Source organism: Pezoporus occidentalis, unplaced genomic scaffold (genome assembly GCF_034315485.1).
Source record: "Pezoporus occidentalis ecotype Australia unplaced genomic scaffold, CSIRO_AGI_Poc_V1 ctg10, whole genome shotgun sequence".
NCBI classification, from domain to species: Eukaryota; Metazoa; Chordata; class Aves; order Psittaciformes; family Psittacidae; genus Pezoporus; species Pezoporus occidentalis.
The window spans coordinates 8,590,596-8,608,251 of NW_026912779.1; the positions used below are offsets into that span (position 1 = coordinate 8,590,596).

Sequence of the window (17,656 nt, forward strand, 5' to 3'; positions counted from 1 at the left end):
CTTTGTTTCCATCATCTGCCCTCCGGAGAGCTTGCATGCCTTTATGTGAGCTGCAGTTCCCCCTTCCTTCCTGCCTTGCTGCTTCTTCTGCTGTTCATAGGTACTGTCTGCGACCCCAGGCACTGCCTGGAACAGATACCAACGGTCTTATCGATACAAAAGCTCTTCCCACATGCTATTGCTAGCACAGCAATATTCTGCATATCACAACAACATGAAAGGAAGGGGAGAATACAAGAATAGTTTTCTGGTATTCTAATTCAGCTCAAACATAAATATGTTTAGGCCTGATTAAGTTACTACTGTTCCATCATGTCTTTAAAGACAACAATAAAACTATCACTCAAATGGAAGGGTTTTTGGAAACATAATCTATTCATACTGAATACTTAACAGCAGACCAGCACGAACAGCTCCATGCCACCCTTTGCTCGAAAAGCAGAAGGTGCTATCTTAACTGTAACACAGCATGCATTTGTTTCCATTTTGAATTCTCTCCAATAGGCTCTCCTGGGACTCGCTCAACATCTTAAAGTAGGATCTGTATCCAGTGGAAGAACCCGAGTGGACAGACCATCTTGCTGGCCTGATATCAAATGCTATATATGTCTAGATGCTGAAGCTGCACTAAAAGAAAGTATTTTTGGATGGTATGTTAGGGTTGAAAGACTTACGAGCTTTCTGCGATGCTGCCAAGAAAAGTACAACTCACTCTCTTTTGGCATACAAAGGAAATAGTCTTTACTATTGCATGTCATAAGAAGAAATGTATATGTTGGTCTTATTTAGAAATTTATTAGATTTGTTCCTCTACACAGCAATATACCAGGATTTAACTACAATGACTACAAACATCTGCTGAAGAAAACACTTCTGAGATGCCTAGGATTCAAAAGTTTGGGAACTGTCTTACAAGTCGACTCAATCATCCCTTGTCTCTGTCAGATTTCCAAGTGCTGTTACATGCAAACAGGTCAGCCATCCATTTTCCCCAAAAGCAAGAGGAGCATAGATGTAGAAGGCTTAATTGAGACACAGCAAAGGACATGAGATAAACCGTACCTCAGCCCTTCCCTAAGTCTGACACATTCTGAGGAGATCATCTGAAAATAAACCTGAATAAAGTAATGCTGAAACTGGGAATTATTTCAATAACTTGACATTGTATCCTGACCCATAAGGAAGGGATGAAATAAACCGATACATGTTCTCTCCTCTCTGCCATGTCTTCCTATTTTCCTGATTTTTTTGGGGGGAAGAGGGGTAGGAAAGATGGGGGGGGGATGTGGGTGGAAATCACTATTCCATGTATTCAGATTTCTCACAGAATAACTGTAGCAGCAGCTGAAGATTAATACAGATCAAGGCAGAGCTGAGAGCTCTGCATTGGAAAGGTTTACAATACAAAAGTTTGTGGAATGTCTGTGGATTGTAGCTTGGAGCCAAATCCAAAAGCAAAAGCAGCCCACTGTGTCACACAGAGACCTGGAGAGCACAAACAGTTGATCGATTTGTGTAAAGGAATAACGATAAGAAGCAACCGAAAGACTGCCAAACTAAGGTCCATAGGAGCTTCAGTAAAATATTTAGCGCTCTAATGAGGTTGACAGCAATGAAACACAATTTATTAAAGTGATACCCCTTTCCCTACCCCATGTGTCTTCGTTTCTTTGCTTTGAACTTCATCAAAGCAGTTATTTAAGCAGCATTTTCTTTATGAGGCAGCCTAGAGATGAGACAGGAAAGAGATAAAAGATTGTAGTGGCTAGTACGGTAGAACACCCATTTCATACACATCACTCTTAGCTAGAGCATCTGTCCATTCCATGCTATTACTGAGGTTAGTTAACAAGTCCTGCTTCTCACAGAAACAAATACAAGCAACAGAACGCTGGTGCCTAGTTTGATATGTATTTGTACCTCTCCCTAAATATATCCTCCTGTTCCTTACTGGTTATGAATCTCACCCCTTTCAACACTTTTCTTCTACTCATTTCCTTCCAAGTCAGTCCAAGTCTTTATGCAAGTACTTTTTCAAGTGCCCCTTCATCCTAAGATCCTGCAGATGCTTACATGTGTTTTAGGGATGAGGAGAGAATGCTTGAAAGAGAAATCCACCAACTTACCAATAAGAGAAAATACCTTTTTACTTTTTCTACTTTCACTAACCATTACCCAGTTTAGTAAATCCCATGTGCTGAAAATAGTTGTAAAGCACAACAATCCTTGGGGAAGTTTCATATGCATTTAACTCTTCTCTCAGCACCTCTTTGGCTCTGGGCTTTTGCTGGCCCAAGGAAATTCAGTTCAAGGTTCAAAAGGCAAAGGGAAGTATTCCATCCGTAAAGGTTGCAGTACGTTTCAAGATGAAAATTTAATTAGCACAGAGCTAAGATCACCCATCTTAATAAAAGCCTTTGTAAAAGAGAATGTGAGCACAGCTCAAAAATGGTCCTTCTTATCATGAGGGCAGGTCACTCATCCAACTTTCACCAGATAACGAAGCATCTGGCAGCACATTCAGTGATGGTGGCTGCCAACTGTATCTGATACCATGTATGTCAGTTATGCTACGTGTCCACATGCACTGGGAACACATTTCCAATTAGACTTCACATCTTGCTTTGAAAAAACACTGGCTTAGTACCAGAGGAAACAAAATGAATATGCATTTTTTTCAGCATTTCTGCACAGATCAACTGAGGAAGCCACCAGAATGGAGGAGAAACAGTCTGGAGAAGTGAGACCTTGGAAATGCAGCATGGGAGGAATCAGAACAACAAAATGAGCCTGCAAGGAATCAAGTCTATGCTGCAGATATGTGTAAAATGCTTTGATTATGCTTTCATTATTACAGGTAACTATTTCAAGTCTAATCACTTGTATACCTGACACATCTCAATAAAGGGCTTCCCTTCAACCAATATGCATTTAATCTTCATTTCTGCAACACTTTCAACTGAATTATTTGACTTTGGATCTGGAACTGCTCACCCCAAGAATCTGACCACCAACCTCTTGTGTACAATCAATCCGCTTAGGCAATGGAAAGAGAACCAAAAATTGCACTTAGTGAACAAAAAATACAATTCAATGGGGTCAGTAAGGTGATTTCTGGAACCTGCAGATTCTCTGGTATGTTTCCAGCTGCTGTTTCTATCTTCACTAACTGTGATGCTGACAGTGAACACCAACAGTTGGACAGAGCAAACCAGCAATGACTAAACAAAAGGCATTCATCTATTAATACTGTTACCATGAGATGCTACCATTGTACAGATGCAAGCAATGTGTGTACAGAGACTCCAAACATTAAGGAGAAGCAACTGAAAAGCACTCACCTTTATTTCAAACTCATAGTGTTCATCCTTTCCCTGCCCACACAGGACATAGCGTGGAATACTAATTTTAACAGGGTCCTTTAGGTCATCTGGATTTGCTCCCAGTGAACGACAGACCATCCGCTTTCATGTGCATACCAAATAGGGAGAACAAAGGAAAACCAAAATCACTACATAAGGAAAAAGAGAAAAGAACTTCACTAAAAACGAGAAAATGTTCTTGTCCAGAAGAGCAGGGAAAGAGAGGATGGAGGAGGCAGAAATAACTTCTAAAATGAAGGAATTATTTGAAAACAAAGTGTTTCTCCTTTTATAAGCCAGCCGCAGCATTTTTTTATGCATGAAAAAAATGAAGGTGAAGTGTCCTCAAAAATACTGTTTCTTCTTTGAAAAGGCATTTTCAGCTTAGATATCAAAACCAAGGGAAAGCAGAGGACTTTGTGCTAACCCTCTTAAAAAATAGATATATATTAATCAAGCCTTCACAGTCAACTATGCTTTTTTATGTCTTTATACAAGAAATGTGTTTACAATATCATGCATAGCTGCAGGGGATCTAGGCAAATTAGAAAAAGCTCTTAGGTTTTAAAGATCCAAACTCATTTCATAATTAAGTAAGGTACAAATAACATAGCAATCCACTGACAGAACAGCTTCCTACTATTTTCTTGAAATCACATCTAATTAACAGAACACTCAACCATGATAAATTTGTATGGTCTGGACAAAATGATCTAAACAGGTATGTGTAATGAGGGCACATTCCATGGACTAACAGCCAGATGGAATCTGTAACTCTGAGTTATGTCAAAAACAAAATATCTTTGCAACTGAAGAGATTAATGCTTTGCAGTGACTGTGTCCAAAAGGAGCGTTAAGCATTTACAGTGAAGAAGTACAGAAATTGCCTTGTCGGAAGTCCTCCACTTTTTCAATTGAACATATTTGGTCTGAAAACATTAATGAACTTGTACTTAAAAAAAAAACAGTACCATGACAAGTGTAAGTTAACAATAACAAAAAAGATTGAATACTATCACTTCAAAGATTTGCCCATGTTACATGTTTGTATTTAATGAAGCTATCCGTCACTTGATCTGTAACTGTATTCTCAATATTCATTTTCAGTCCTTTAGCAGCTACCATAAGGCATGTTGCTTAGTCAAAACTCTTCTATCTTGACCAACATTATTTCCAAATGTGAATATGGCTCGTACTTCTGCTCATCAACACTTGGGTTCTTTGTAGCAATTCCTGGTGATTTCCAGTACACACGATACTGTGTACGAACTGGAGAAAAGTCTGATACTCATTCATAAATGCCTCTCAATGCTGTGTGTTTCAGAGAGCTTTTTGGCATCTTCACCTGGCTCTCAAGAAGGAGAGGCTGTTATTTTATTACCAGTCAATTACAAATGCCAATGTCATTTCCCTTACTATGAGCATTAGTGAAAAAGAAAATACAAAGCAAGTGAATTTTAGTTCCTATTAACTGACTTTATCTAGAGAGTGTTTTCCACAAACGTTCTTTTTTTTTTTTTTTTGTGAAAAAATAAGAAAGTTTGTGTTTGAATGGAAAAATATTTTTAGAGACCTCTATTTAGACAATAAATATTTTTGCTTCTCCATTTTGCCCTTATTCTCCTCACTTTACTGGCTTCTCAGCAAAAAAACATTTCTGGAGCGTAGAAATGTAAGCAATTCTTCCCTTGGGGGAAAAGAGGAGTTCACTGCCTTGACAACAATATCATCTGCTTTAAAACAGCAGTAAAACCATAAACGCACTCTTAAAGCCAACTCTGTCAACAAGTAATTTATTGGCACTCATTTTCAGAGAACTCTTACAAACACCTAATAGTCAGAGAGGAAAATAATCTCATGCTGTGAAAAACATGCCCTAATACATTAAATAATGGTTTGATATTCATAAACATTGGTTATTCCATTACACTTAATTTACAGTAGAATTAAAGCCATTGCTGTGAAGTTTGGGTTTGTTTGGGTTTTTTCCCCTATAAAAGTACAGAATATTCATGGATCTAGATTTGAAAGCAAACACAAAAGAGGAAAACCATGTTATCAGAACACAACATTTAACTTTGGAGTATAATCTGAAAAGGAGTAAGTTGCAGTAACTGCCTTCCTTTAACAGTCTTGATTAAGACAGTCCTCTCAGAGAGCACCACTCAATCCTAACGTTCAGCAAGGCTCAGAGGAAATGCCTTTGTGATTTCAATGAAGGAGCTACTCCTGAACTGGACTGACATGATGTTACACTCAAGTTCATAACTAGTCTGGCTACTCCATGCTCTGAGAGGTATTTGTGTATACTTTTTTTGTTAAAAACTAAAATCATACTTCAAAATAATGTGACACATTTTGCTCACCTTTGGACCCCCTTAAGGTAGTAGAAAATTTTGTTATGATCAAAAATCCCTTATAATTCTCTACCCAAACCAACATTCATCCTTCGAGACATAACTTCCTCATCCAATGAAAGTTATTTCGTTTTGAATCCCACGTGAGTTACATTATCGTGTCTTAACATACGGTAAGAACAAATGGGAAATGTTCTTATGATACTAGAGAGACTGAAGTCTAACTCTTGTCTAGTAGAAGATTTCACCTCTACTGGCAATATGCTTACACAATTTAGAATTTCAGATTAGATACCACTGTTTTTTCTGCCAAGGACCATCTTCCTCAAACAAGGCAGATGGCACATTCAAGCAACAGGATTCAAAAGGTATTGAGCTCCCTTTACAAGGGAAGAGCAAAAGATGGGATACCACAGCTTATTTATTATTTGAACACGATATTGATGACTGGTAAAGAATAACCTTGTACCTAAAGGCGTGCCTCGACTAATGGAAACATTTTACTAATGATCAATTGTTTCATTATTTCTTAGAATGTAATATTAAAGAAACCATAAGATGCACTCTCATGGCATCAACAACCCCATTAGTAAGCAAGCAAAAATAGAGGAAAGTCATGCCAAGCCGTTGTACGGACAGAACTCTAGAGTTACTCCATCAGGCAGTATCCCTGGTTGCTAACTATCCATTTAACGGCATGAGAAACACATACACATGTGACAAACTCCAAAGCATTTGTCTTACTACAAGTATAGTGACATGACCAAGAGTTAAAATGCTATTTAAAGCACAAGTAATGTCTGTTTACACCCTTTTTGTTTCTTTTTTACACCACATTTTCCCAGCATCAAGGGAATATAGAGACTTACTGTATTGTGGTTGAGTACAAGTTAACTATTTAGACAAAATAAACAGGAGTTACTTAAAGCCATGTATTATTTCCCTTCAAGAAAAGGAGGTGAGGGGGAAATCTAAAAGGAGTATTGGATGTTCTTGGATGTTCTCTGCATTATTTTTTGTTCTATTTTACTTATTCCACACAGCCTATACTCTCTTAGCCCTGGGCAAAAAGGGCAAACCCAGGAGAAAAGAGATATGGCAAATCCATAATTCCTGGTAACTCAGCCAACAAGTCTTTTGCACTTGTGAGAAATTTTAATGCACGAGTGAATTAATCCTTAAATGCAAAACTCTGAAACAGAAAAGAATTGCCAATGCTATTCTTTCCAAAATTGTAAGTCTAAAAGCTATAAACATCCTCAGTATTAACAGCATAGAATGAATGTAAGATAAAAATAGTATTTTGAATGTTTTGAAATATTGAAATCAAGGGCGTGAAATAAGTGAGAAGCACGAAAAACAAAGATACTCAGATTCAGGAAAAGGTCATCAAGGAGGAACACAGAACACATTAATGAAGACAGAAAGTACATGGAGGGAGCCAGAAAACAGAGCCAAAATGGAAATCAGGGCACCACTGTAATTATAATTCTGATCCACCTACCACATAAGATAGAAATATTTAGTTTCCTCACTTTCCCAAGGAAACGTATGCACAGTGTATCAAAGACCCACAAAAAGCAAGCAGTCAAGTAATAATTATTTGCTAAGATGTGTGTATCCACCCTACGGTATTCCCTTCCCGGCCCAAAGGACTCTTTTGCCTATTGATTAAAAACGAAAAATTATCAATATTCATTAGCCTCTTATTCTGAATGTATCTAAACGTATTTGGATTTCAACACCTAGTCAGATGCATAATTAGCCAAATGGCTTCTTCACTTGAACTGAATGTTAATTTCCAGACTTCCGAAGGGATATGCAAACTGCTTTGACGAATTGATGGGATGACTGTCAGTTGAGTATTTACTTCTTTTTCACAGTATTTAGAAAAATCAATTCCTGAATCAGATCCAACCTAGCTCTTTCTAGAAAACACAAGTTCAAGTTTTGCGAAGTTCTCTTTGTTTGGCAAAACTACACATCGGATATCATTCAAACTGCACAGCTGAAGCCTGTCAAATTGTGATTCCTGGCTTGAAGCATCCAAAATGTTAGGTGCAGGATAAAAGACACCACTTTCCCTTAAGAGACCTATATGAGTAGTTGTAAGAACGAGAGCTCTATACACAGTCTGCTTATCACAGTCTAGTTTCACTGAGGTATACAGCAGTACACGAACATCACCTAATGAAGGTTTACTATTTCCCATATTTTCATGGAGTAAGTAAACCAGATCAACTAATTCAGTTCTAAATTTACAGGACAATCGTACTCCATTTGAAAAAACTAAGTCATTTACATCCGATGTCCAGTCAAGCGAAATCCGCATCAAATCATCTTTCAGGAGCTGGTGATTTAAATAAACAGCATCATCCACTGCAGAAATCAAAACACCCATTATGTCATGGCAAATTCTTTGAGTGAAGTGTTTGTTATAGGTAAATATTGTGAGTAAATCATCTTCAGCAGAGCATAGAAGATTAATATTCTGTCCAGCAAAGCCAACTTGAATCTCCTTTACAGTGATGATGGGAACCTCACGGAACATTGCCAAAGAACTGTGGTAGACGCCTTGTTCAACTGATGAAACAACAACATACAGAACAGAGCTGAACAAAAGCAAGCAAGCAGGTTCTGGTTCAGATTTTCTACAACTGCCAACAGCAAGCCAATATATACCTTTCAACTCCTCCATTCTAATACAAATTTGAGGTAAGGCACAGGTCAAAAATTCCATTACTTTTTCCAGAGAACAGACCTGAAGCTTCAAAAAGACATCAGGAAAATGCACAAATTTCTGCCTTAACACAAGACTGTTTTCTAGCTCTTCCTTTTTACAACAGCATACAAGTCCTTCAGAGGGCTTTCTTGCACAGGCATCAGAGATTTCTGTTCTTGCACACATTGTGACAGACTCTTGCACAGTGGATTCAGGCTGAGCAACATTTTCAGTATGAGATTTGGTGTCATCAGTAGAGGGGGACACATCTTGATTCACATCTGACTTGAAGAATACATTTACTTGCAAGTTTCTTACAAATGGCAGATTTTTTATTAATGATACTGCTTGTGCACATCTCCCACTTCTGTCACAAAAACTTCCCAACTCCTTAATTGGTTTAGAAACCACTGTAGTGTTGAGTAGCTGACTACTGGTATCTTTGTAAAGGCAGGAAAGCTTGCTGAAAAAATATCCTAAACTATAAGTGTGCTCTGGTCTCACATCAAAACAAGAAGCTGTTGACTTAAAAGACATCAAATCAGAGGCTTCTTGTGCTGCACGCTGAGAATTACTAGACTGGTCTTCAATTGTCTGGTGCATAGTCTTAAATGGACTGTTTTCTTTACAAGTTATTATTTCTGAATGCACATTAGACTGTGAAAAGAGAAGGCATGATGTGCTGTTAAAGCCAGCCTGCTCATTAGCACCCATTAAGGATCCTACAGGAGACAGCTGTTTCAAGTGGGAACACTCAGATTCAGTTCTTGAGCTGTCACAATCCGGAGAAGTAATTATTTTATCATCAAAATGATGGAAATTTTCAACCTTGCAGAGTGAATAAGCCACATTATTTAAGTCATGACTTTGTAAAGAAGTAGATGAAACATTCTGATATGGAACATTTTTACTCTTTAAAGTATTAATATTTTTAGAGGGAATTAAACTACTTTCAGTGTCACGATGACAAGCAAAGCTCTCCTGCTCTGAATTACTCCTTTCATTCTCAAATGCCTTCTCTGATGTAAAAGGGGAGGAGATTCTTCCAGAACCGGAAAATAAATCCCACGTCTCTGTATATGCCTTCTGTCTTTTATGGTCTCTTACTCCTTCGTTTTCTCCAAACAAGTTGGAAGCACAAATAGCATCTTTAGACAGAAATGGAAAGCTATAATGTGGCTGCCATTGTTGAATTTTCTGTTAAAAATTTCAAAAGAAGAAAACAGAAATGCCTTTATGAAACTTTCTGATTTGAACATTTCTTAAATCGAGGACTGATTTTGATTAGATTTGTACAATCATTCAAAACTGATACAATCATTGTACAGTCTCTCGAAATCGGAGAGAGAAAATCCAGCAGAAATGATTGAGTCTGATTCAGGAATGCTTTATCTTCCCAGCTCACCACTGCTTTTGCTTTTACAGTATCCATTTCACCCGGTTTATATTTTCTGTACTCAAAAAACACAGGAAAGTCAAAGGGTGACACAGAAATTTATAAACCCTTTAGTATTTTCCACACATGCACAAAAAACTAATCCTGTACTATCCAAAATAGCATAAGAAGTCCAACACTGTTCAAAAATAACAGTGTAAAAGCCAAAAAAAAGATCAAATTAGAGGTGTTGCGACCCTGCTACTATGAAGGTTTAAATCCATAAAGGTACTTAGGATTTACACACCAAGACAAGTAATTAACCATGTTCCAAGTAAAAGCTAGGCAACCAAATATGGTGGGAGGGGCCTAAGCCTTGGTTTGAAAATACACATATGAATCCTCCATGACAAAGGCAAACTTACCCGATGCTGTTTGCTAGTATTACAGACACACTCATAGTTCATTGTGACTCAAAAATGTGAAGTGTTATTCTGAATTCAGACAATCTCTCCTCACTAAATGCTTTTATCCTCTAAAAATCAGGAAAGGGATACTGTTCCAAATTAAGAACTGTGACAAAACAAGGAAGAAAGACTCACAGTAACATCACACCTTCCAAACAAGGAAAAAGCTATGCCAAATCTGAAAAAAAAAAATCAATTCCAGCTGACAAAATGCATTGCTGCCTCTTTAAGCCATTAATCTTGCCTGTGAATTCAAAATTCTAATTATGCAGCTAAACATTAAGAAACTTAATTACAGGGCATGCCATAATTTAAGACAACTACTTCATTCTGACAAATTATGACCTACCTCATACTTCAGCTTGCGTTGAAGAGTGCCATTATTAAGCCTCTCATTATCCTAAGAACAAAAAAGGTACAGGTGATTATTAAAAAGAGTGCCTTTCTTGTGTAAGTTCATTTAAAAGTACTCGTAGTAAGAGACATTCTTTTTAATAGCCACAAATAACTATTTTCTTCTTAATATTTATTAAACCACTAGCTTAGAAGTCAGTCAACCCAGTCTTTGGATTGATTAGATTACCAGTTCTTAAACGAGAATTTGTTTGCAAGTACACACAATTACTGTTCTTCTTGGATGGAATTTTATCACGGTATTTTACAGACATAAATTAAAGATATTTGTTTTATCTGCAAGCTTTCTATTGCCATTTACACACCATTTCCTGTTAAAAAAAAAAAAAAAGGAATACAACATAAAACAGCCACTAGGGGAAATAAAGGCTATCAAATCTAAAACCAATGGGATTGGGACCAGATGATCTTTAAGGTCCCTTCCAACCCAAACCATTCTATAACTCTATGATCCCTCATTTACTGGTTAATTTGTTTGGTAAATCAAATTCAAGTAATTATAGGCAAAGATGAAAATTATTGAACAACAATATCGAACAAGTGGCTACACAAGGTGCATGGAAGACAGGATCTCCTACCCATCTCTGCTCACCTTTAAACTTTCAGTAGACCAGGATAGGCTAACATCATTATCCTCAGCTTTATGATGAATATTCTGGAGCCTTCTCTGCACTTCTTGTTCAATAAAGGCATTTATCCTTCAAGGTATAGTGGGGAGCAGGGGGGAAGTATATTGTTAGATAAAAATCAAGACAGGCTAAAGGGCTCTCTGAAATGCTTATGAACCCTACATCCTGCACAAGTCTTAATTAGCAGGCTTAATGTTAGACCAGTTTTATCCCTCCTTATGGAATATGGACTTTTGAGCAAGTGTTCAGTTAACAGGCAAAGGTTAATGATTTGTTACCACAATTTAATGGTTAAGCCACTACTATGCATACAGCTGTACATACAAATGGCATTGACGGTTAATGCACAGAAGAAGAAATAGAAGACTGAGGTGGCAACTTTAGTTACTTAATGGTTTGCTTTTATCACTTTTATCATGGCAACTTGGACTAACAAAGGTTTGGTCTTCAAACAGAAGAAATGTTTCAAGAGTTGATACTAACAACTTCATGTATGCGTAAAAAGAAAGGATATCAAATAGATTTTAAGTGATACCAGGCTATTAAAAAAGGCTGAAGGCAATTTAATTTACTTTGTTGCTTTAAGCATATATAGAGGAATACCATATAGGCAAGTAACTAACTGTAAACATAACACAAACCTAAATACATTTTATCCAAAAGTTTTCCAACCCTCTATTCTAAAACAAACAGCACATAAGCAACAGATCAGGCTGTTGGTTATTAAAGTCAAATAGAGCAAATGAACTTTATTTCCAGACTAGTTAAGTACAATTACATTATTTAATTAATAACCAACCATAGCAGAATGATCTTTCAGGATATTTCTTTTCTAAAGCTATTGTCTGCATTCTTACCAAAGCAGTGCAGAAATGCAGGTTACCTACCTATCATCAACTAGCGGTGCAGCAGGTGGCTGTAGCCTTGTTGGAGTGGTAGGGGAGGTGGTATGGGAGAGTCTCTCTTCTAATGTGCCATGATTTCCTTTCTGACCACCATCACCCTCATATATTTTTTGCTTCAGCTGCTGGATTTCCTGGTCCAGGCTATAAAGAGATCTTAAAATGTAATTTGCTTTGATTTAGAGTTGATTCCCACAGTTCTTACATGAAGTACTGTACTTACACTGGGAAACATGTAAGATTGTAGATATTCATATTTATGAACACGTAAAAATCCTAATTTTTCTTCAAGCACATTTAGACAGGAAAATAGACACAGCTCAAAAACACTTTACAGCAGCAGTACTGTTAAATAAAACTTAATAGCTTCCAATACAAAAGGTATCTAACTCAGCACATTAAATATTAAGACTATTAAGACTTAACCTATCTATTATGATCACTTGAATAAACTCTCCTCATTACAGAACTCTGTCAATGGACTCAGTTACTAGTTTCCACTGTGAAGTAAACAAACAAATGGGGGGAGAAAATATTATAAGCTCAAAATACAGCAATAATCTGAAAAGAAAAAAGACAACCTAAAACAAGGATGTGGCAAAAGATACTTGTAAGAAAATCTTTACATTGTGTACTACACACATAAATCTTATTTTCCAGTTCTTCCCTCAGTCTGCATATCTGTTTTTGAAAGTTTACTTTCAGAATAAAACATCTAGCATTTATTTTATATATACCTAATAAATCATCTTTTGAAAGAAAACCTCCTCACTTTAACAAATAAATGTCCTACCAGACAGATTTATCCACAGAATATGTAAAATTGGAGCCTGGATTTTTAAGTGAAAATGCCTGACGCACCTAGTATAAAGCAAGAACCACTTCTTGCAATATTTATCACTTAGTCAAATTAAACTGTATTATAATGAAGTAAGCTGCAGAACACACTTCACTTGTAATGTAGCTAAGGTTAGTTTTGTAACACGGTAATAACCTTCCCAGTTTCCATTACAAACTTTGTCTCTAAAGGTAATTATTTTTCTAGAGGTTACTTGAAAATTTAAGAACAGAAGAAAAGAAGTTCCTGCAAAAGCAGGTGAAACTAGGCAAAGCTAGGATTCTACCACTTACCCTACAAGTGCATGCATCTAAACTGAAGTAAAATGCTACAATGACTTTATTCCATCCTGGAGGTTAAAACAGAAAATTGAAGTGATAACAATTGCTGAGGCTTAAACTAGAGTAAAGCAGGCTGAATTGTTACTTCATTTTTAGAGTACTCTTTGCAGCACTGCCAGAAGCTATCTATTTCTTTTGATTAGCAGCAAAACAATCTTGCATCCTGAGGGAAACTGGATAGGAGATGGCTGATGCATATAAGAGAGTGACTGCATCTATGGAAAATCAATTTAACCACAAAAATCAGAGTTATATTAAAGGAAAAAAGCTTATCTCTTGATTTGTATGTAAACATCCTACTACCAAAAGATATCACTTCCTGTAGTTATAAACTTATCCAGCCATGTGATGCATCCACCAGTAAATACACTAAACTGCACCTTGGCACTTGTGAGTGATACATCCTGCTGTTTCAAAGACTTTAAAGTTGCTTTATGTTAATTCTATTGCCCCAAACCTCTGCCATTAAAGACAAAACATATATGTATTATTCCAGTATAAGTTAACTTCAAATTATCATTTTGGGGGTCATCCCTGAAGGTGAAAGAATTTGATCTAACATACTATTTAAACTGTAAAAACCCACCATTTTATCCAGCTATGATGCACTTATACTAATAAAGCATTTCAAATCAATATTACATTTAAACCTTTTCAGAGAGTTAACACTGTTCTGGAAGACAGCACATCATCCCATAATGGTATCTAGATAAACAATAAGAAACATAAAATTCATACGCTTACTATAGCATCAAAGACATTGTGTACGGTGCAGTGGAAATTCAAACAGAACAGTGATAAGCAGCCTGAAATGTTTAACATACTATCATGTATCTTAAGATTTTCTTGTGCCTCAACATTCGTAAAAATATTCTGAATTGAATTTTTCAGGCCCCTGGGCAACTGACTGAAAGACTTCAAAGTTTTATTCAGTTTGTGCAAGAGGGCTTTCAAGTAAACAAGAAAAAAAATCAAAAGGGAAAGAAAAAGAGACCTTTCCACTTCCTTGGTATCTTTTCTAAACCTCAGTCCTCCAGCTGACAATGTATTTTTTTTTACTTATCACACAAGCCAGCAATCTAGTGTGGGCTCTTTTTGTGCAAACTCCAGTTGTTTACAGCTGACTTCAGTCAAGTGAGATGCTTAGAGCAGAAAACGAGGTGTTTGTGTTCAAGGCAATTTTGAAAAATAATGGCAATATCCACAACAAAATGATGCATCACTATTGAAAATGCTTAACTAAAATCCACATAATGTAGCTATGAATAAGTGACCTCTACACAGGGTATAGAAAGGAACTATTCTGACAATGGTTTAAAAGGAAAAGGATACAGAAGAGCTCTTCAATTTGGCTATAGGCAAGTTTCTTTTTTTAGGTCGTTTTTCTAATGAAGCATCTGTTTGAAGGGCTTACGAAAGAAGAGTCAGATAATTACTGGAATATTAAAAAAGCAAGTGATAAATGCTACCTCAAGAAAAAACGTCATTGTTTCATCAATAATCACAGGTTTCAAAGCTCTAGTATTAGCAAACTAGATAACACATTTAAAGATGGCAATCATGCCCTTTTTCCATACTGCACAGGTTAAATGTATTGATCCCAGTGGATTTTTGCTCAGGCTAAAATTAAAACAAAAGGTCTCTTCTTCCTTGTAGAATGCTCCTTCCTTACCTGAATCACTTTTCTCTGAGCCTTCCAGAAGGCTATGTTACCAGATATGCGTATAACTGATGATACTGCTTCTGTACTTAAAAGGGTTTGTCATCCCATAAGGCTGTATTAAAGGCTAGGTATAATATTGCAATAAGCTTAAAAAACACCATCAAATTTTACATGGATGTAGGATGGTTACTCTATTTATTCAGCCCTGAAACTAATAGCAAAAAATTAAACACCTGTTTATTTTGAAAAAGAGAAGTGTTAAGTACATCATCAGCTGAAACAGTTGGCAATCTACTGTAATAACCATCAGTCTGAAAATCTTGAACAAATATCTAGCTCATCTCTGATAAAGAAACAAAATATAGTACATCAATACCTTAAGAGAAAAACATTCTTAAGGGCAGAACATAAGGTTGGCAGTCCCTTCTCAATAGGTAAAACCATTTAAGTACTGTGATGGCTAATGCAAATACTATACTGCCGAGGATGGGATAAGTATCTGAACACAACAGAAATTAAAGAGCGAGCAAGAATCCTTTAAGAAGCAATACAGAGCCTCCATTCTGGGTAAACTACTTGAAACTCATCAAGAAACTCAAATACTGGGACACAGAACAAGTCACTCTCTCAACATCTAAGGTATAAATTGATTCACTTTTAGTGGATAGGTTCTAACAAACAGAAGCCACCACAACACTCACCGTTCCCGGTCTTGTTCGAGGGCTTTCTGCTCAGCTTCTAGACTAGCCTGCAGACCTGCCTGTTCACTGCAGCTATTGTTCAAGGTGGCAAGCTTCTGTTTCTGCTCTTCGATTTCAAAGTCTATTGTTGAACGACGTTGCAAAGCAGAGTGCCTCCTTTCTAACTTGGCAACAGCTTGCTCCAGTGCCTCTCTCTGTTGCTTTTCCCTTGATTCAAGGATTTCTTTTTCCTTTTTCCGTACCTTCTCTTCTTGACGAGCTATGTTGGCTGTAAATTCAAAGGTTTCTTGAAGCTGCTGCAGTTGATTTGTGCTAGCTCTATACTGGGCAAGCCGCTCTTCTTTTTCTTCTATTTCTTTCTCTATTTGATAGAGAGTATTATCTAACCCTAACAAGCCCCTATCAAGGACTTCAGAAGCTCTTTGTTTTTCTTCCAGCAGAGCTGGCAAATGACTACTCTTCAGGTACCCAAGCTGGCGCACTTTGGATTGGAGCCTGTATTCCGCCGACTTTATCTTTTCAACTTCTTCAGCCTTGAGTACAGCATCCACAAAATTTTCATCATCTCTCATGAGATTTAAATGGTCTTCGTGTGCAAATTTTAAGTGTTCCAGAGCTCTTCTTTCATCTGCTATTTCCTTTTCCAGGTGATCCATTTGTTGAACTAAATCTTTCACCAAAATAGTCAACTGTTCCAGTTGTTTCCTTTTAAACTCTACAAAATCATGCTGGGCTTTTTCTAACTCTTCACATTTTTCATCACCTTCAGATCGGGCCTCCTTGACTTTCAAAAGAGATTCTCTAATATCTTCAAGATCTCTTTTCTCTTCTTCAACTCTTTGTACATCCCCTCTTTTCAAGAGCTCTATTATGACCTGCTTCTCTCGAAGCTGTTCTTCTAGATGAGCCACCAGCATCACCTGCTCCCTTTCTTGTTCTTCAAGTCTCTTTTTTTCTGATTCCAGCTTAATATACTGTTCATCTTTTTCCTTTTTAAGTCTTTCTAGTTCACGGAAAATCTGCATTTTCTCTGCTTTTTCATTATGATTAAGTTCTTGTAGTCGCTGCAACTCCTCTTTGACTCGGGCAAAAATTTCTTCCTGCTGCTTTTTCTTTTGAAGCTCTATCTCCTGTTGTTCCCGTAATCTCTCTTCTTCAAATTTTTCTTTTTCAGCCAGCAAATCCTTTAACCTGCTCTCAATGTGAACACTTCTCCGTTTCAGACTCTCTTCCTGTTTTCGAATCTGCAGCTGTACTATTTCTGTCTCTTTGCGTTGTGATTCTACCTCTTGCTGCATTCTTACAAGTTCTGCTTTGTCAGATCTTTGTTTTTCTTCCATCTCTTCTATTTGCTTCCTACAGTAAAACAATTACATGCAATACTTGAAACTTGAAAGTTAAAAAGGTTTGGATAAGGACTTTGCATTATGTATAATGCTTTTTTTAATAGTTTTCTTTTGCTGCAGGTTAAAATCGTACATTGCTTGGAAGTGACTCAATGCATGAGACAAATGATAAAGAGACTCAGTGCATTTCAACATTAAATGTTCTGGATATATGAAGCTAAAGGAAGACATGTTATATAGCACTAATGTTAGTAGAAAATAAGACTATTAATTCTGTCAAATCCAATAAAAATATTCATAAAACACATAAACACATACAGTGAAGAGGAAAAATATGTATTTTTATATATAAATACAGTCTCGTATAAACAAACTCGCATAAAACGACTTGATCAGAAATTTGCCTCACCAAATTCAAGCCAACAGATGAATTAAAACAACATTGTTGCTTTAGATGAACCCAACTGAATTATTGATAACCAGAATTACAAGATTAGGAACAGATGTATTTGAGAGACAAATTACTTTAAGACAAACCA

The 17,656-nt window shown here is 36.7% G+C and overlaps 1 protein-coding gene across 6 annotated transcripts in view; it reads right to left on the bottom strand.

Moving 5' to 3' along the window:
• KIF16B (kinesin family member 16B) overlaps positions 1-17,656 on the bottom strand; it is a 139,637-nt gene that overhangs the window by 39,970 nt on the left and 82,011 nt on the right. For 4 of the 6 annotated variants that reach the window (XM_062610921.1, XM_062610903.1, XM_062610932.1 and 1 more), the window contains exons 20-24: positions 15,772-17,127; positions 12,214-12,384; positions 11,290-11,395; positions 10,633-10,683; positions 3,342-3,464 (exon numbers count right to left, since the gene is read on the bottom strand). In XM_062610921.1, coding sequence (XP_062466905.1) covers positions 3,342-3,464; positions 10,633-10,683; positions 11,290-11,395; positions 12,214-12,384; positions 15,772-17,127 — 1,807 coding nt within the window. Of the gene's footprint in view, positions 1-3,341; positions 3,512-10,632; positions 10,684-11,289; positions 11,396-12,213; positions 12,385-15,771; positions 17,128-17,656 lie in introns of all 6 variants that reach the window. The other 2 variants (XR_009963267.1, XM_062610912.1) reach the window with 2 other exon arrangements.